Source organism: Carettochelys insculpta, chromosome 19 (assembly GCF_033958435.1).
Source record: "Carettochelys insculpta isolate YL-2023 chromosome 19, ASM3395843v1, whole genome shotgun sequence".
Lineage (NCBI taxonomy): Eukaryota > Metazoa > Chordata > Testudines > Carettochelyidae > Carettochelys > Carettochelys insculpta.
Window position 1 is genome coordinate 19,861,704 of NC_134155.1, and position 20,474 is coordinate 19,882,177.

General features: G+C 43.5%; 1 protein-coding gene across 5 annotated transcripts in view; it reads left to right on the forward strand.

The window, feature by feature from the left end:
• Positions 1–20,474, forward strand: part of GALNT17 (polypeptide N-acetylgalactosaminyltransferase 17) — a 500,944-nt gene that overhangs the window by 225,529 nt on the left and 254,941 nt on the right. The window contains exon 2 of one of the 5 annotated variants that reach the window (XM_075013720.1): positions 17,714–17,883. The exons of the other annotated variants lie outside the window; for them this stretch is intronic. Coding sequence (XP_074869821.1) covers positions 17,785–17,883 — 99 coding nt within the window. The 5' untranslated portion in view covers positions 17,714–17,784. The remainder of the gene's footprint in view (positions 1–17,713; positions 17,884–20,474) is intronic. 5 annotated transcript variants of the gene reach the window in all.

A 20,474-nucleotide genomic window follows, 5' to 3' on the forward strand; every position in this document is an offset into this window, starting at 1 on the left:
GTAAGGACTCCCCAGGGAATGGTGAGCTACTTATTCTTTTCTAAATGATCTGTGCTTTCTTATGCTTTAGTTCAGGCGTGTCCAACCCGCGGCCCACGGGCCGCATGCGGCCCTGGACAGCTAGTAATGCGGCCCCACAAGATCGTAAACTTTTAACATTGTTATGTGATTTATATACATTATCTATATTATATATTTTATATGTGGCCCAAGACAATTCCTCTTCACTCAATGCTGCCCAGGCAAGCCAAAAGGTTGGACACTCATGCTTTAGTTGTTAGAAGAAAGAGACAAAGATGTTCAACTTCTGTGCAAACTCTGTGTAAGATGTTAGGGGCAAAATGTGCCTTCTGAGAGACTTAACCAATCAACTCGAAGGCTTACCAACTTTGCTGGGATCCTGGTTGAGGGCATGTTTTAAGCTACAGTGAGAACAGGTAGCTGGATAACAAGTGCTGTCTCTCGCAAGGGCATGCTACACGCTTGAGTGCAGATAGTGGCTTGACTCCATCCAGCTTCCTGGAACCATAGGAAAGCCCCTTCTACATTTGCGAACTTGAGATAAAATCTGTACAGACCACTACCACTTCTGCTTTTCAAATGAAAAATGTATGTGGATACAGCTTTTATTGCGTGTTTGAATTGCAGGGAAACCATTTGCTTTTCATATGCATTGTGCTGTTATTTTGCATGTGAGGGCTGCATGGATTTTCATGGTTGATCACAGAGAGTTACTGAGACGCTCCAGGAAACTATATATGGTGTTTGTTTGGAACAAAGGTTTATTTTGTGTGTGTTGCCATCATTTCAAGCCCTGGGGATGGGTTACAAGGTTGTTTTCAGCAATGTCATGCGTTGCTAATTAAACTCACTGGAGCTGTCATTTAGAGATTAATTCGATCAATACGGATATTATTTCTTCTTTGATAGTATCATTTGTACGAATCACCACTTGATGAAGACAATTAACTCAGAATACTTATTAGCTGATCCATCCCACACCTTATTTGTATAGTGAGAATCAGTCACAGAATTAAGAAAAGTACAATCCAAGGATTTCTTTGAGGATCAGTGAATGAGTCAGTCTGTGTTTTACGTGACTGTGTATAAATTGTAGCTTGGGTTCAGTCATTTATTTTATCTTTATTTTTTTTTCCCTGAGTGGAAGAAAGTGTGTGCTTTCTTTTCAAAGGCCAGGTTTTCCAAACTAGTCACCTAAATATCTCATGTCAATCACAGATGTGCTGCCAAATCAGCTGTTGTGCATACAGAAGAGATAACATCAACATCCATGGGCTTAGTGCCTATTTGTGTCTGATGCCTCCCTCACTGTTTCCTTCCATCTTTCGTTGTCCAGTGCTGAGTGTGTTAATTTCTGCAGACTAGCTCTGCACCAATCTACTATATCACCTACCCATTCTCTGTGGAGTCTGCCTCTCCTATTTGAGCCATTCATTCTGCCAAATACCAGGGTCCTGACTTTTTGCTTGTTGTTCATTCTGCAGATAGCCCAAATAGCTGTAGCTTCTGTTGTATAATCTTCTGCAGTTTATTCTCTTCTGGCTGTATCTTCCTATCTAATTCATCATTGGTGACCTTCTGCATCCATTCTATTCTTTCTATAACTGCGCCTCTCGAATGCCAGTGTCCTCGTCTTTGAATCGTTCGTTATCACACGTTTCACATCCATACAATGTGCTGCTGAATACACACATTTTCAAGATGCTCAGCTTCGTTCCTAAACTAATCATTTTGCTTTTCCAGATTTTACCCATTGCCTCCAAATTCTCTCTTGCTTTCACTATGTTAGTCACTATTTCCTTCTTACAATCTAAATGAGACATCGTGTTGTTCCCCAGATAGGTGAACTTCTCTACATTCGATCCCGTTTACATTGATTGTCCTTCCTATTTCCTTATCTCCAAGTATCATTGTCTTTGTTTTATCAATGTTCATAATCAATCCATACCACTTCCCTTCCTCATTTAGTACTTGCACTGTTCTCGCTAGTTTCTCTTCATCTTCCTTGACGATAACTATATCATCCACAAACCTCAAGTTGTTAATTCTCATCCTGTGCACCAGTATCTCTTCTTCCTCTTCCTTGATCTTGTCCATCGCGCTCTCTCGATGAGTGATGAACATACTTCAGCAATATCTGATCTCCTTGTCTCATACCTCTACTCTTTCTAAATCATCTTCCCAGCTCTCTGCGTTTTCTCACCGCTGCCTCCGCATTGATATCCTTCAACAACTGTATCAGTTTGCTATCCACTCCATACAATTCCAACCCTGCCGAAGTCACTTTCTGATCTATACCGCTAAATGCCTTTTGAAAATCAACAAAGCAGTTGTAGATGTTCTTGGTCTTTTGTTGATCTTTCTCCGCTGTCAGTCTTAGTACCAATATCTGCTGTATGGTACTTCTGTCTTTCCTGAATCCTGCTTGCTTGTCCACTAGATGTTCTTTTATCTGCGATCACAGTCTCTCCATTGGTATCGTCATCAGCACCTTGCCTAGATGTTTTATACGGGCACTTATTCCGTAGTTCTTGCACTCCAGTGCACCTCCTTTTTTCTGGATTGTCACTAGCACAAATTTTGTCCATTCCTTAGGTTCTTTCCAGGCTATGTTACATAGTCTGTGTATTTCCTGAATCATACTTTCTCTGCCATATTTGATCATCTCTCCTGTGATCTTATCTGTTCCAGGGCTCTCGTTGTTCTTTAGTCTTTCTACTTCCTCCTTCATAATATTGGTCTTGCTGTTGATGCTTGGTGGTGATACCTCTTTCAGTTCTTCAATCAGTCTCTCTGAGACACTCAGCTCCAACTACGCTTTGTACAGATCAGTGCAATATCTCATCCATCGCTGCACAACCTTCTCCTTGTTTGTAAGCACCTCATTGTTGTCATCTTTGATCATCATCTGCTTTGGCTGCCACTTCTTATTAATATTCCTGATCATCTTATACACACTTACCTGGTCTTACACTCACCATAATACCTCTCTGTATCTTCACATTGCTCCTATAACCATTTCACCTTATTCATTTTGGCCACTTTCCTTACCTCATAGCATTTCACTCTATATTAACGTTCGGCCCTCTCATAAACATCCCTTCTGATCTTGTACATTCTCTTCTCTTGGGTCAACTTCAGCATCTTCCACATAATCCACTTCTTACTGATCTTTCTGTTCTTCTGGAACCATCTGCTCAATTGCGCCATCTACCACCATGGCTATCCCTTCCACTCTCTTATCTAGGTCTTTCGCTGGGCCCACATTCCTGATTTTCACTTGGAGCGCTGCTGTATATGCATTGTCTATTTCTTTCTCACTGTTATACCCATACAACACTCATATATGATAATGGAGGACTGGTCTCAAAATAGTGTATTTTGAAAGGTTGGTTTCAGGTAATTGTATGCAAATTAGTGGAATCAGACATTTTGGGATAGTAGTTTAGGCTCTGATGCTGTAACTGTTCATACATATTGGTAAAATTATAGAAATCACCCATGCGCAGAGGGGGTAAGAACTGTTCAGCCCCCTTAACTTCCATGTAAGCTGTAAGTAGCATTTCATTGATACATAAGACACATGTGAGCTCTGTGCCCAGGGTGAGTTTTTTCCACAAATAGTCACATTGAATTTGTACGAGTAAAATTCCTCTCATGCTTAAGTGTTTGCAGAACTAAGGCCTTAGAAACAAATATATACAGGTTGCCCCTCTTAAATTCAGTACTGTATGGTCAGGAAAGATCCATGGTCCATCAGGACCACAGATGTAACAGTACCAGAGAGGGCCAGGGCTGGACCAGCATCTACAAGTCTGGGTTGGGGCTGTAGAGGTGGCCCACAGCCTGGCCAGGACCAGACCCCACTGGCAGTGTGGGGCCAGGACCAGATTCCCGGGGGAGCAGGAGGCTGCGATTGTTTGACAGCAGAAGCCCTGGACCTACCAGCAAATTGTCTTGCACGGGACCTGTCAGGTCCCAACCACTGTGATGCAACTTGTGTGTGTGTGTGTGTGTGTGTGTGTGTGTGTGTGTGAATATATATATGTATTACACACACGCCCAACCAACCCAGGTTGTCAGCAGGAGGAATTAACCCTGCAGCCATAGGGGCTAAAGCCCTGTGCTGTACCACATGACCTAAAGGCCAGTTGGCTTTCAGCTAAGGCTGTAGAGCAGACTTTGCTCTTCCTAGTACATGGTCTTTGCTTTGGGGCTACATATATATAATAAAAATATGGTTGATTTTCTTTAAAAAAAAACAAACAAAAAACCTTATGGACTTCTGTATTGAAAATGTCAGGTCTTTTTATCCCGTGTATGTTTTATATAACATTAGTACCATCTGTCTGTCTTTACTAAGAATAAAATAAAGAACTGCATGGATTTTCGAAAGCAGCTGAATCTCTCAGCTGCCACCAAGTTGCTTCATGCTACCTGGAGAATTCATAGTAGGGATGTTAAAATGATTAACCAGTTAAATGTTAATGCTTAACCTGTTAACCGTTTTATCCCCAAAATTATTCCTAAGGAGATCTTTTAGAAAAACATGCCATGTTTTAGAATCATCAGTGATGGAGAATCCATCACAACTCTGGGTAAATGGTTCCCACATTCAATTACTCTCACTGTCAAAAATGTATGCCCTCTTTCTGGTCTGAATTTGTATAGCTTAGTCTTTCTGTGCCCTTCTGTAAAGTGGGTGAAATAGCATGGCCTATCTCACAGGGTGCACAGATAAATACATGAATATTCTGTGGTTTCCAGGTCCTACAGAAATAGTGATTTCATAAGAAGCTTAGATAAACAAGCACACAGCAGTGTTTTTAATCTTCTGAAAATAAAGTCGGAATAATTGGAACTTGTCACTAGAGCCTTAAAATACCCTACCTTTGTCTGTATGTTATTTTTATTTATCTCTGTTCTCACCAAATACGCAGACACAGAGTCTTTCAGTTGAGCAATATGCGTTGTGTGCTGTCATTCAAATGTACTTGACTTGGGTTTTTTGTTTGTTCTTTAACTCTCCAAGCCCTGAGTACAAACAGGTTTGACAATACCTGAAATTCATTGCACTAAAATAGTACATCAGCCTCCCGACAGGAATATATGATGTCAGGACTGAGCCTGGGATTCTTTAGCACCTTGTCTGTCAGCACATTGCAGTATAACTCATGAGACTTCCATGCCTGCTGATTTTACAAAATTTTTCTGTAGCATGGTGTCTACAGGCTGCAGCCCTCTCTGTGTTCCAGAGATGATTGTGGGAGATCTGTTACACTATCTTCTTTCTTTTATCACTTTGAAAAATGTGAGGCTGAAAAGCTTATCATTTATTCATATGGTTTTATTAGTGAGTGTCCATGAACAGACAATAATTAGCATGATGTGTGATATTTTTTTCACCCACCCAGCCCTATCTTTGCCAGAATGGAACTGATCTGATTGGAAAATCCATGAACAAGATCTTCAGACTTCTCTGAAAATCTGGGGGCAAATCAGACAAAACTTCTGAGAGAGACAGAGGTTCGAAACTTAAGTGGAGTTCACTCTTGGAATAGATCCTTTATTTTATTTCTTTGTTTATTTGTTTGCTTGATTGATTTTTTCATATAAGACATCTCCCAAATGGCTTGACATATAGACCCCAAATTTCATGTATTTTGTCAGATGTGGAGAGAAGATCTGCCTGAAACTGGTTTTAGGGGTTATTGAGGTTGGAATTACCTGATATTCACTATGTACATTATGACCTTTTCATGGCCTAATGAACTTGGTGTTTGTCTGCTAAACTTAGTGTTTATCTGCCTTATCAGCTGATTGATCTAGACATTGAAACTAAAGTGGATACAGGCCAGATGGCCATCGTCATGATGCAAGGAATGGCAGGGCAGGTACCACAGTGGGGAGATGAGGGCTGAGGTTATGTCTCCACTTGCACAGTTTTTGTATTGTCAGTTTCACTGGTGATAGGAATGAGTTAAAGAAAAGCGCTGGTCTGAGCTCTCACTTCATGCCACAGGCATCAGAGTGTTTACATTTGCAGCACTTGGTCACAGATGACAGCCACGCCCTGATGGCAGTGATCCCCCAGTGCAGCTCTCTCTATTTTGACTGTAGGTCTTGGGTGTGGGCAGGAGGGAGGGGTGAGCACAGGGCCTCCTGGGTCCCTGCATAGCTCTGTCTCTCCAAACACCATAGCAGCGGTGTCCAAAAATGGGCATGCTTGTGGTTGTCATCTTTCCATATTCACCACATTCACCCTTGCTCTCAGTAAATATCCTCCCCCTCCCCCAAAGACAGGAACTACCTACCCCACCCCGCCTTTAATAATTGCCCTCTCCTGGAGCCAAGCACTCCCCGTCTCCCCCCCCCGCCCCCCGCTGGCACTAAATAAATGCCTTCCCCATCCCTCAGAGCCAGGCACCCCTCCCCTCCCCGTTCTAATTCAGTGCCAGCGACTCATTGGAGCCTCCAGGGCCGCCGCCGCAGCCACCATGTACTTCTCCCACCAAGGTGGAGCGGGAGGCTGGCACTGCCTGCGTGCAGCTCTCAGGAGGAGCAGCATTTCACCACAGCGCAGTATTCTATTTGCCGCATGTGGCGAGTGGCTAATGTATTGGACACTGCAGCACTATAGTTCAGCGCTGCTGCAAGCAGGGGCTGCTTGCTTTGGGGGGCAGGCATTGTCACCTGACCAGATGAGGGAGCACTTGCCAAGAAAACATGGAGAGAAGTTTGAAAGTTCCCGGGGCTTCACAGGGTGAGGAGCAGATGTCTCGTTATGTGGCAGCAGAGCTGCTGGCCAGACTGGTCACTCGCGCACTATGGCATATTCTGCAGAGGCTAAAATCTCTCAGATGTCAAGCATGTGTCTCCACTTGTATATCACTGCAAACGTATCCCCAGTAAGTACTGAATGCCTCTGGTGGAGGTGGTTTTCTTTTTGTGGGGAAACTTCTGCATTTCACTGCAAAAAGTCATGGGCAAATGTGGATGCTGCCACAGTTTGGTGTGAAGAAGGAACTCTTCCCACTTCAAATCTGCCACAAGTCACAAAGGGAGGTAAAGGGTCTGGTTTGGCAAATGGGAAGGAGGAAGCCACATATGAAAAGTGATCCATTTTGTCCAGGCTTTCTAGGGACTAAGAAGTCTCTGTTTAATTTGCAGGATCCATAAAAGACTCTGGATGTCTCACACAATACTGCAGAATCTAGGCGCAACTTACAAAAGCTGCTGGGGCTACTGAAATTGGGGCATCTTTAAACATTTTTTTAAACTAAGGACAGGAAGGTAAAAGTAGTAGTGTTAACTCAGAGCAAAGGAAGAAGCAGTATAAGCCTGGTCTTGGAAAATGTCTCTGAAGCACAGCTGGAGAAATAAAGTACTTCACCAGTCCCCATGCTCACCTGTGCTTGGCCAAATGCTGTTTATGTCTGTGCCTATCCCCACTGTACTAAGAGGTTGATTTTTATTCTTCAGTCAGAGTTGTTATTGCGTGGTTGAGAGAAATAAGTCCACTGCTGACAAATAGCCAATCAGGAAAACCATTTATTTTTACCACAGAAATTGCTACTATTGTGAATTTAGCATGTTTATTCCACAGTGTTGTCAGCAGCATGTTTATGGTGGGGGCTTGAGGATGTTTTATGGGACATGTCAGTCTAGATTTCCAATGCCTTGAGAGCCAGACGTTTATACCATTTTCTTCTATGCTCGTCACAGTGGTGTGGGCAATTTATAGCTGTCTCTTTTAAGGAAGGGAAATTGCACGCAAGCAGTCATGTAGCTTATGCTGCTCTCTCTCTTATCCTCTCCTGGTGGAAAATGATTGATTGTCCCTGCCCATTATCTCTACTTAAATAAGGAAGGTGAAAGGAGCATTCTCATCCACTTTGAGTCTAGTATTTTTACCAGCAATATTCTTTTTGTACAAGAAAAAAAAATCATCATATCCAATGAAAAATATTAGCTCTTCCTATCCAGGAAGCAAGATATTGTGGGTGAAACTCACACCTGTGCCCTGTGTTCCTGCTCTCAGAGCTAGGTACCCTTTCATTTCCACTTGAGTCTTTGGCACTTACAAGCCCATTCTGGTCTTTGGGTGAATACTCATTGAAGAATTGCCAAAGGGCTGACTGGAAGACATACAGAACCAGACAGACACTCTTGCCTGCCACCAGTATAATTGCCTGGCTGTTCTTGGGAATGTCACAGCTGTGAACAAAAGCCAACATTTTCCCCTCTGCTAAAGGGCCTGTCGGTATATGGGTCTGCAGAGCCCATAGTGAGCTGTGCCCGCTGAGAAGGCAGTGCAGTTAGGACCCAGGGCCACCGACAGAGGGGTGAGGGGACAATGTGGGCAGTTGCCCCAGGGCCCAACAATTTAAAAGGACCCAGGGCTCTAGAGTTCAGTGCGGCACTGACCAGGTGCCCCTGAGGGTGGCGAGGTGCTATCCAGGCAGCAGTGAGCACTGGCTGCCTCTAGCCCTGCCCCTTCTTTTTGAGGCCCTGCCGCTTCTCGAGGCCTGGATCTGAGCCCCACACACATTCCCCAGGGTCCAGTGAAGACAGTGTGTTCCTCTAGCGGCATCCTCTGATACATCTCCTGTAACACTCTGGCTGGAAGACAAAGCTGCCCACTTCACAAGTAGAAAACCACAGGATGAGTGAGAGCTGCAGCAGTTTCACCTGCTTGAATTTAGGGGATGAAGTAGCTCAAATGAGGCATGATTTACACCTCTCATTACTGGCTTCTTACACTCTCGTTACTAGCCTATTGCCTGTGGTCTATGCTTTGTGGGGTGAGATATTCAAAGCCATTCAACATGGATCTGACTCTGCTCCCATGGAAGCCAATGGTGAATAATTCCCATTCATTTCAGTAGACTCAGAGTTAGGCCAACGCCAAGTGTGCATGTGTGTAAATTATGTAACTTGCCTTTGAAAATGAAGCTTTGACCCAAAAACAACCGAAAAAAGAACACTTTATTCAACAGGTCTGAGCTTTCAGTGCGTTGTGAGTTAGATCTGCTTTATATCTGAGTTGGATATGTTTGTACTATTCCTTTTAGCCCTGCTGAGTCAGTGCACTCCTGGGAGCCAGAGTCCTGTCCTCTCATCTTCTACAAAATTGTTACGTTTCCCTTGCTGAATATTTATTAATGCGGCCATGGCACATGGGCCTGAATGACCCCAACTCTGATCACCGGCTGAGATCATTGGGCTGACAGGGAGATAAAACTCACTTTACTGTCAATTACTGAGCCACCACAAAGATGGAATTGCACAATGTCATGTTTACACAATTCCTTTTCAGAGCATAACTGCCCTTTAAAATATCCCTAGAGGCCTGAAACTGTAATCAAACTTTCCTCCCCCATTCACTAGTACAGTGGGCTAGCAACTCATCTGAAGTTCCTGGAGTGCCTGGAATATAAATTGCCCTTTAATATGGAAAACAAAACATTAAAAACAAGACCAGACCAAACCACACGTGGCCTTTTTTTTTTTTTTTTGAAGCGCACGTGTTAGGACCGTGACAAGTAGTTACAGCACATGCAGTACCATTGAGACCTGACTGGTACTGAGCGAGAGAATTTGCCAAACCAGGGGAAGTCAATATTGTCTAGCACATTACCAACACTTCCACCGCTTACCGGGTTCTTAGAAGTCAGTTGGGGTAAATTAGTGCTAAATAACAGCACAGAACACTGAGAGTAATGGCTGGCGGCTGTAAACAAACTTGATGGGACCTGATGAAACTTGGCCACATCAATGAGAAGTAGACTTACAGCTAATTAAAATCATACCAGATGATGGATGTTGCCAGAGGAGAGAGTTCCAGACTAGAGAGATTCAACCTGTACTATATAACTAGTAACAGTTAAAACATAGCTGAGGGTTTGGTAGTAGGTTTGAGACAGAGGAGATGCATGCTTCTTTGCCCATGGACATGTTGACTCTGCAGTTCTAGCAGGATTAAAATGATATCTGGGTCATATCTTGGTCCTGGCTTAATTTTTTTTTCCCCTTAACGAAGCTGTGCAAGGAGACAAGTATGTTGAATAACAAAGTAACTTTGCCCTTTAATCAGCTTTCTGAAAATAATTGCATGTTATTTTTTTAAAGACTGAGTGTCAACTATGTCAAAATAGCCTCATTATGGGCTTAGAACGGTTGGCTAAATTCAGAAGAAGGCCTGAAGAAGTGGGTCTGTCCCATGACAGCTCATCACCAAATACATTTTTTGTTGGTCTTTAGAGTGCTACATTGCTGCTGCTTTGTTTTGTTGGAGTACTAACACAGCCACCTCTGTAACTATTCAGAAGAGGGGTTAGCACAGGGCTTATAGTCATAGGCACTGACTTCTGCTCTAGCTGTGGGGTGGGGGGGAGAGGAAGTGCTTGTCCTCCTCCCACTCAGCCCCAGGCCTGAAGCCCCACTCCATCCCTTCCCCAAAACCCCCACCCTGCCCCAGCCCACCTCTTCCCATGCCTGCTTCATCCCTGCCCCCACACCATCCCTTCCTCAAGCCTCCGCCCCATCCTGCCTCTTTCCACTCCCTCTCCCAAGCACACCTCATCCTCAGCCGCTGGTTGCAGCATTCAGAGGCAGCAGAAGGGAGGAGTAGATCAGTGGGGTCCCCACCAGGCAAGAGGTGCTGGAGTTGGGGGGCAGAGAGTGAAGCGTGGCTGTCAGTAGGTGCTGAGGACCCACTGATTTTTTCCCGTGGGTGTTCTGATGCCTGGGAACAGTGACTCAAACTGTAATTTCTCTCCTGCTGCCCACTTGTTCTGAAGGACCTCATCCCTTTTGGGGGGTGTTCAAATTATCTTACCTGTTATCTCTGACCCCTTTTTAGTATGTTGGCCTCTACCCTATATACTGCTGAGAATTTTACATTATAATGGTAGCATCTTAATTTGGCCTCCAAGAATTCCTTTGAACACAATAGTCCTTTTCCAGACATACACATAGTTCCCTATTGAGTGATTTGCCCCACTTACCTTCTCCTGCTTAATTTGGCAGGTTATTCCAGGCTTCCTTTGTCCAAAGAAATTTGGTCTGAAGAGTGCCTATGCCAGTATTCTTCTCTCTGACCTTTGTTTTTCATTTTGCTTCTGAGCACAGTTATCTGGTCTCCTGCACCATGCATGAGCTATCATTTATATCCATGCGTTGTGAGAGCTAAGTTAGTGTAAATCACTTAGGCTGAGATTTTAAAGGTGTTCTGCGTTACTGTGCTCAGCATTGCAATGCCTAACTGATTTAGGTTCCGAAGTCTCATTTCCAAAAGAGATTTATGTCCTTAGGAGCATAAATCCCATGGAACAATCTGGGTCACAATCACAATGGTGTACATGTCAACGGAGAACGAGGCCCACTATCTCCTGCCATTGGGTGTTGGTTCAATTAATCTTCAAGATTTCTTTTGTGAAAATTGGATTCCTTCACCCATGCACTCATGTTTAGTTTGCCTTACTGTGATACTGACATACTTTCCATATAGACCAAGCTCTTTGGGGTAGGAATTAGGTCATCCTGCGTCTCTGGAAATGCTGTAGAGAGCTTTGGGCCCCACCAATAATGACAATAAGCCTCTCCTTATTGGTCATACCTTCAGATCATTCAGTCATTTTTGTCATGGTTCTTACAGTCCCAGCAATCTTTTTAAAGGCACAAAGGGCAGGTATCAGAGAGGTAGCCGAGTTAGTCTGTATCTTCAAAAGCAACAAGAAGTCCTGTGGCACCTTACAGACTAACAGATATTTTGAAGCATAAGCTTTCGCGGGCTTTGGTTTCTTATCTCCCCAAGTCGCCTTTCAAAATCTCGTCTGTCTTTGAGATAGTAAATGACCGAACCCAGGTGTCTTATTGTCAAGTGGTATCACTTGAGACTTATTCTGTTTGTGTGCTAGAATAGAGAAGAATAATTTCTGAAGGTTTATATCCTACCTCCCTCCTCCTTTGTGTGTCCCTGTTATGCTTTGTGGAGATTGCAAGGGTATGGTTCGCAGGGACTTATTTCGAATAAGAGTCACAAGCAAAGTTGATTGTTATATGAAGATAGCAGAGTGCTACACTAGCTGGCTTCCCCTTGGTGATTTTAGTATTCAATGCAAGGCTTCTAATGTATGCAGTGCACTTGTTGCCATGATGCACGAAAGGTGGTGAACCCGCATAACTCAATGCACTGAGTTCTCATTTCTCTTTGCTGCTTCTGTCTTTGCAAAGCTGTTGAGAATGCTTACAACCAGCTACTTCATTGGCAAGAGACTCCTCAGCCTTATTCAATAACCATGTAAAGATTCAAGGCACATTTTTCACACATGTAATGGGTCACGGTCTGTGTGTGTTAGCCATAACCACCCTCTGTTCTGTACTATGATGTGTATTGTGCTCCCTTCCTTGCTTTCAGCATGACAGTTGTTGCTATTTTCCAAATGTATGGTCCATCCACCCCTCTTTTGCTAGTAGATTATAGGTCATGTTCCACCCTTAAGCTCTGTAATGACTTGACCAATGGAAGAGATGTCCTGCATTGGCTTTGTTTGAAAACTCAGACACTGCAGCGATGGGTGCATAGAAGAATCAAAAGAGAACAGAAAAAAATAAGGACCTCAGGGTCTGGCCCAACGTTATAGCCACACATTTTCTTTCAATGCTTGCAGAAGCAGAAATTGAGAAAGTGAGTTAGTTCAGAACTCTACCTTTGGCCATATAGGCCCTGATCTAGTCAAACACAACTTTTAAACACATGAGAAGTCCCACTGACTTCTTTGGAACTAGTCTGTCTGCTGTAAATTTAATCATGTGCTTAAGTGCATCACTGGGCCAGTGTCTTAAAGCAGGGGTGGCAACACTTTTTTTCGACTGGAGCAACTGACCCAGACCCAAGTGAGAAGCAAAAACACACTCAACTTGGGGTACCAAGGCTCAGAGACTTGTTGTGGGACAGATCAAAGTAAGCCAGGGCCCGCACCCCTGCCTTAAAGAGTTAAACTTGAGCCAAAGCATTTTAGGAATAGATATTTTCAGTTCTTTGTTTTGCCGGTACTTAGTAGGGCAGGGAGTCAGCTGAGTCTTAGTTCCTCTTTTTTAAAACGAAAAAAGAAGTGCTGGATATGGTGAAGCAAAATGTCAACTTTGTTTTTATTAGAAGTGAATATAAGTTGGGAAAAGTTTTAAAAAGTAGAAAACACATCTTCTGATTGATGTCCTCATTAACTGGCTCTGGCTTTAAGATATATGTGCAGCCTTCTTGGATTTGGTCACATGGTTCTGCTTTTGAGACAGTTATTGTACATCATTTTCACAGAAAATGCAGGGAAACAACACCAGAAAGGAAGGTAATGTGTATTTTCAGTAGATTTATACTTAAGACTTCAGTGCAGTAATTTTTTCATATTCAAATGAAAACCCAGAAAATGTATTAATAAAGCCTGTTGTTGATAATGGGCACCTGTAAATGAAGTAGCATAAACTAATATTTCAAGATCAGCATTTCTGTTATCTTTCTTACAGATAAAAAGGTTGCTCCCTGCTGTCTTTAGTCTGTTGGTATATCAGGTATATGCCATGCATCTCAGTGGTGGGTGGGTAGGGAGAAGAAGTGAGTTCATTGCTCTGCAGAAATTGCTGAAAACGATACAGCAGAGCAACAGGATATCCTTATATGCTCCCACTTGAGAAGTTTCTGCATGGAGTTCCTGCAGGATGAAAGCCATGTTTCCTACTGCAGTAGCTGTTTTGTTATGCCAGAACCACTGGGGGGAAGTGGGGGAAGACAGCTGAACTTAAGTTGAAATGTAAATCTGAAAAAGTGGTCAGTTAAAAGTTCAGTAAGTCTCCACCTTTCCAAGACTTGTTGGGATCACAGTATACAAACAATAGTAAATTAATGATTTCTCCAGGTTAACCTGAAATGTTTTCCGTTTATCTGGGATAATACCTTTCCACTTTGTGATCCATCCTTCCCCAGAGTGTTACTAGTGTGCTGTGATAGACCAATTTTGAAATAGCAGAAATCTTATTTTGAGTTCTGTAAACCTGATTTTATGAGGAATAGCACCCATTTTGGAATAGGAGCTCCATAGACAGAGAATAGGGGCTATTTCAAAATAGGGGGCCTCCAGCACTGGTTCCAGGTGACCTTAAATGTGATTCAGTGTCCAATCAGTGTGGATACTCTATTTCAAAATAGCTGAGCGCTATTGCAATACATATTTTGTGTGTGGATGTGCTATTTCAAAATAAGTGATTCCAAAATAACACTGCTGTGAAGAAATAGCCTTTGAGTCCCAAACACCAAATTTTAAGGCAGATTGTCTTGTCTAATCCTATCATAATTCTGCAAGAGTTATGTTGTCTGCTTGGATTACAGTTCTCATCTAGAACCACGTTTTACCTATTTTGGGGTCAAACCCACATAAAACTACAGAGTTCAGTCTCATTTCCATACAAAACCTTAAAATGGAATATTTCAGTTGAAACTGAACTAAATTGAAAGGCAATTGAACTTCAGGCCTGGTCTACATTAGAAAATCAAACTTAACTGAGGCTTTGTCTTCACTACCTTGGAAGATCGACCTGCTCAGGGTTGATCTTCTGGGGTTCGATTTTGCGAATCTAGTATGGATGTGTGAAATTGACCTCACAGGTCACAGTTGACCCTGTACTCTGCATAAGACATAAGGAGTAAGGGAGACTGACAGAAAAAACTCTCCCATCAACCTTCCCAAATACGGACAGCTAAGTTAGCGGAGCACAGATATGTTGATTTGAGCTACGCAATAGTCATAGCTAGAACTGCGTATCTGTGGTTGACTTACTTTGCCAAGTGTAGGTGTAGCCTAAGTCACATGATAAATCCACATGCCTGAGCGACATAGTTAAGCTGCCCTTACGTCCCTGTGTGCACAGGTCTAGTTTGACAACAGAATTCTTTAGTCAACCAATTCTTCAGTCACCCTAGCTGCCACCTCATGGGAACGTAGGTGGCTTACCTACTTGTTTGTACCATCCTAGTTACCAGTAACTCAGCTAAAGATTCCTAAGCATATTACTGAGGGGAACTCCTGGCAAACCTTGAATTGGGCAAGCAGCAAAGACTTCTCTTCCTGTCATCATCAGCTCACAGTCAGGCATACTGAGACCTTTGTAACCTCCTGTGGGTTCCCAGTAGAGTTGTAATGGTAATTACAAATAATTATATTACCTAAAAATTGAATTAAGTAAACTGGAATAAAAATAAGAGACTTCCTGAGCTTTTTCCTAAATCTTGAGCCTGAATCATCTTTAGAAAATATCTGCTCATGTAACACCCATTAATGGCTCAAGTGGGGCTTTGCAGTTGTGCTGCCCCAGGAGCAGCCCATAAAGCAGACTATGCCTGTGAGGCTTTCATCCTGCTTCCCATTTTCCATCTGGTTTCGGGGGGGGGGGGGGGGGCTGAAATGATTCTGTCATGTGCACTAGTATGTGGAGAGGGTGGGGGCTTTCCTGTCCCTCTTCACTAGCTCACTCCCTCCCGCTACACCCATGTAGGTGTGGGAGCAGCAGCTGGGGGAAGGCTGATTTCTCCCTTGCAATGTCTTGAGACACATGGGCTCAAACTCTAACACAGGGTGAAACCATACCCTATGTGGGTCAGTCCTGCCCCGAACAAGCCTGGTATGGGGGTGTATACTTTGGGAAAACTTGCATAGTATGTCATGCTGATAGAGGCCTTGTCTATACCTACTGGCACCATCAATCTGATTCAGCTATGCTGGGGTGGGCAATAATGTTTGATGGGGAGGCTGCACCGAGGATGTGGTATGTGTCCGAGGGTGCGCTCTTCCATGATATTGGTAGAGGAGGTGCGGGCTCTGAGGTGGGTGGTGGGGTGCAGAAGGGAGCTCAGGGTAGAAGAGTGGAGTGCCAGGAGGGTTTGGGCTCTGGGAGGAAGTTTGGGTGGGGGTGGTTGTGGTCTGGGGGTGTATGGGTGCGAGGGGGTGCAGAGGATTTGGGTTCTGGTGGGCAGGGGTGCAGGCATGAGAAAGAGGGCTTGGGGGCAGGGATGAGGTGAGTGCCAGCGACAGGCTGTGCCCAGAAGGTGCATACCTGTGTGGCTCCTGACCAGCAGCCCAGCAGGTCTCTCAGGCAGGCTCCCTGCCTAGCCTGTCCCTGCACCCTGGTCACAGCAGCCACCTGCGGGGGACATGTGCTTCTCTGCAATCTGTGTGTCTAGAGGCTGGAGGCTGGGTTTCTTCAGGTGCTGCCTGTTCGGTGAGGTTGCGCTGGGGAGGAGGCAGTGTGTGAAGCTCCTTCCATTTCCCCTGCTTGTGGCAGCACTCGGAAAAGCACACGGGCCCTACACCCAGGCCACTCTGAGCAGTGTGTGCCCATGGGGCAGGCAGGGCCACAAGTCATATCTGGTGCCTTGGCAGACCAGGTTCAGCCTGCAGACCACATTTTCCCCACACTCGAGTTAAGCAAGTAACATAGCTGAAGTTGACATACCGCAGTGTCTTGTGTATGGTGAGGCTAACGGGGGGCTGCTCTCCCATCGATACCAGATACTCTCCTCACCTTGGTGAAGTACTGCCATCAACGGGCATGAGCTTGGAGATCAGTTTATCTCATCGAAGGCAGTCATGCTAAATCAACAGCCAGTGGATTGATCTCTGCTCTGGTGGAGCCATTGCATAGTTTACACAAGGCCAAACTGAATTAAACTGAACTTGAATTGTCCACCTGGCGTGCCCCTTGAGCCCTGCCTGCTACCATTAGACAGGTCACAGTCTGGTCAAGAATTTCATTTCCACATATCTCTGCACTTCTAAGAGCAAGGAGCAAAAGATCCAAGATAATCCAATGAAAAAATCAAGCTCAGTCCTTCATTTCCTAGTAGTTTATGAATTATCCATACTTTTGAAAAGTTAATGAAAGTAAAGCAGTAGCGAATGCCCATGTCTGAGATGGGACATTGTAATGACAGTTTTGCTTGTCTGTGAAAATCTAGATACTGAGCTCTCTCACAAAGCCTTTCAAAACTGTTCATTTCTGTCATCTGCTACTTTTGCCAAATTTTAAGGCAGATTGTCTTGTCTTGTCTTGTCATATTTCTGCAAGAGTTATGTTGTCTGCTTGGCTTACAGAAGCGTAGCAAATGGCTCTTCACCAGAGATTAGCATTTGTAGGATATGAAAGCAGCATTTGCGAGCATTAAAAAGAAAACTACCTTTTAAGCTGAAGAAGTGCCCTTGAGTAATGTTTTTTTTTTCCTAATGCGTAAGCATGTTCGACAACCGCGAAAGCTGCAGAGAGCGTTAATTCTCTGCACCCGAGAGGTAGGACAATCATTTCATTGTTTTCATTTTCTCATGGCCCAAACTAATCTTCTGGGAGAGGAGGAATGGTTTCCTTTCTGTGTGTCCATTATTTGAGGGAAGGGGAACAATGAGGTACCACTCGACATTTTTTGTTTTAACTTTTGTGAATGATTTGTGTTCTTTAGTGGTGGGTGGGAAGTGCAGCCAGGTGAATGGGATGGGTGAAGAAGCTCAGAGTCTGGGAGTGCTCGCCTTGGGGGCATCCATTCAACTTCCATCCTAACATTGCAATCAACTCTAGCAGACCCTCCTGGGATCTCTCTTGGAACATCAGTGGCCTTCTCTAACTGTTTCTTCTCCTGACTTCCTTTCAGAGTATTCTGTGTCTTGACTCTCTGGCCAAGATATGTAAAAGTCTAAAGCTCTTCTGGTGACACCTGAACAAATGCAAATAAAGATTCAAACAAGTATTTACATTAAGAGGATTTCTGCCCCTCTCAGGCTTTATTATAGTCCCTGGTGTATCCTGCATGTTAACTCCGAGGTTAGTGCCCTTTTTTATCAGAGACTTGTCTCCTTGGTAACTGACCTCCCTCAACACTTGTAGACCATGAGTTACTCAGGGTTGGTCTCCACTAGGCAAAGTAAGTTGACCACGGATACACAACTGTAGCTACAGCAATTGCATAGCTAATTTTGCTGTCTCTACTGAGCAAGGTCAATGGGAGGTCGATGTTGTGCATCCATCGTAGACACACACAATTGAATCCCAGAAGATTGACCCTGAGCAATCTTCCATGGTAGTGAAGATGTAGTCTGAGTTCTTTCCCATGTCTTGCAAGCAGTGAGAAGTAAGCCATATCAGAGAGGGTTTAAAGGGTTGCTCTTCATTAGAGGAAGTAGCAGAAGGGTTTGTGTGTCTAAATCCATTGGATCCTCCAAAACTCTCCACCATAGTTAAATGTTTTTCGAAGTGTTCCACTGAAAACAAATTTATTTTCCATGCCGTAAAAGTGACATTTAATGTAAGTCCCCTTCCTACCCTCCACCACCCCTTTTTAGAATTATCAGCAACATTTATGCTCTGAGGGAAATATGAATAGTTGTAAACCTGGCATAAAAAAAAGTCTAATTAGGAACTGCCATTCAGAGTCTGATCTTTGGTTTATCTTGTTTGCCTCTTCTTAAGCCTCCGCCTCTTCCAGGCAGACACTCATATATGAGAGAATTTAAACTTAATCATCTTCATGGCCCAAGGAAATATAATACATAGCTAGTTTCTGAACCAAGGAGACAAGAGCCTGTGGTTCTATAATTTTATTAAATCAGCCCCTCACAAAATAATACATTTCCAGTTTAGGAAGATATGACGTGGATCAAAATGATGGCTTGTACAGAGTTGTGCCTGCATCTTCCTGCCCAGAACCTCCTGGCCAAGCTCAGGTTCTGAAATGTTATGAATGTCACATGCAAACAAACATGTGAATTGCAAATGTAAGCTGGTTTGATTTAATGAGAATTATGTGTTTCCTATTGTTTTCATTATAGTTGGTAAATTTATAGGGCTTGCAAAGAAGCATTTTTGTGACCTTTTGAAAGCAAAAACCAGCTTTTTTTTTGCCAGTGGAAAACTCTGAAGACTTGTAACAGTTCAGATGTTTTTAGGCCTTTTTTACAAATTCAGTATAAAGCCAGAAAACTTTTTCAGCTTTACTGAGCAGAGGAGAGTTCCATGACATGGTTGTTAGTCAAGGCCTGTAAAGCTGAATGCATAATACAATATCTACAACATGTCATCATTTTAAGTTATATTACCACAGTGGTGTTCATCTAGAACCAGTACTGAGTGGTGGGGAAAATATATATTTAAAAAGTAAAGTTCTTTAGATATTTAAACATCTTTAAGAGAAACAGGAGTAATAATGTGCTGTAAATCACATTCACTCCTTTATCCTCATAAAGCAATCTCCTTTTCCTCTGCAGCTGATCTGCTTTCCACTGCGCAGGTTGAGGAAGAAAAATGATGAACAAAGAGGCAGAGAAAGGCCCATAAAAGTGACCTATTTTATAGCAAAATTTAAAATGATGGTGACTTATATGCAGACATAGAGATTGATAGGTAAGCCTAGCAGAGTTCATAGTGAACATCTGATCTGGCCTCCTTCATACCACAGGGCATTGGACTTTGTTTTCACTAGGACAGCATTTCTCAACCAGGGGTACGTGTACGCTTGGGGGTACACCAAGATCTTCCAGGGGGTAGTTCAACTCATCTAGATATTTGCCTAGTTTTACAATAGGCTACATAATTTTAAACAAAAACCAAAACCTAGTAAAGTCAGTGCAATCTAAAAGTTCATTCAGATAATGACTTGTTGCCACTGTTTCATATGTCTAACTCGGACTGGGTCTATACTGTGCAGCTCTCCTGGCAGGTCTATGCTAATGAGCAGCCTCAAAATCGCAAATGGCAACTCATTAGCATGGTCCTGCGGCTCAATAGCATAGCCATGCTGGCGGTAAAGAGGCTGTATGAACGTGTCCCTACTGGCAGAAAGCCCCTCTGTTGCCAGACCCTTATGCCTAAGTACCCCTTTTTGCTGGCAGGGGCACGTCCACACAGCCTTTTTACTGCTGGCACCCCCTCTGCCGAGACCAAGCTCTCACACAGCTATGCTAATGAGCCGCAGGACCACGCTAATGAGCAGCCATTTGCAATTTTGAGGCTGCTCATTAGCATGGACCTGCTGGGAGAGGCACACTGTGTAGACCCCAGCCTCTGAAATGTAAGTCCAGTATTTCTATTCCAATTAATTTATTTAATAATGAGAAGGTAGAAAGTCACAAGTTTTCATTTGTTGTCTTCTGTGATGTTTTTGCATGTTTTTGTTAAGCAAGTCGTTTTTAAGTGAGGTGCAACTTGCTGGTATGCAAAAACAAATCTGACTCCTGCAAAGGGTTCAATAGTCTGGAGTTGTTGAATGGGACTTGTTTCAAGACCTCAGATTACCTCAAGACCATGTTTCTCAACCAGTGATACGCATACCCTTAGGGTTCAAGGAGAAAAGTCTGCAGGTACCTATAATTTCTTTTACAAAATGGGGTACTTTATTTAGAAGAAACAAAACGAAAAAG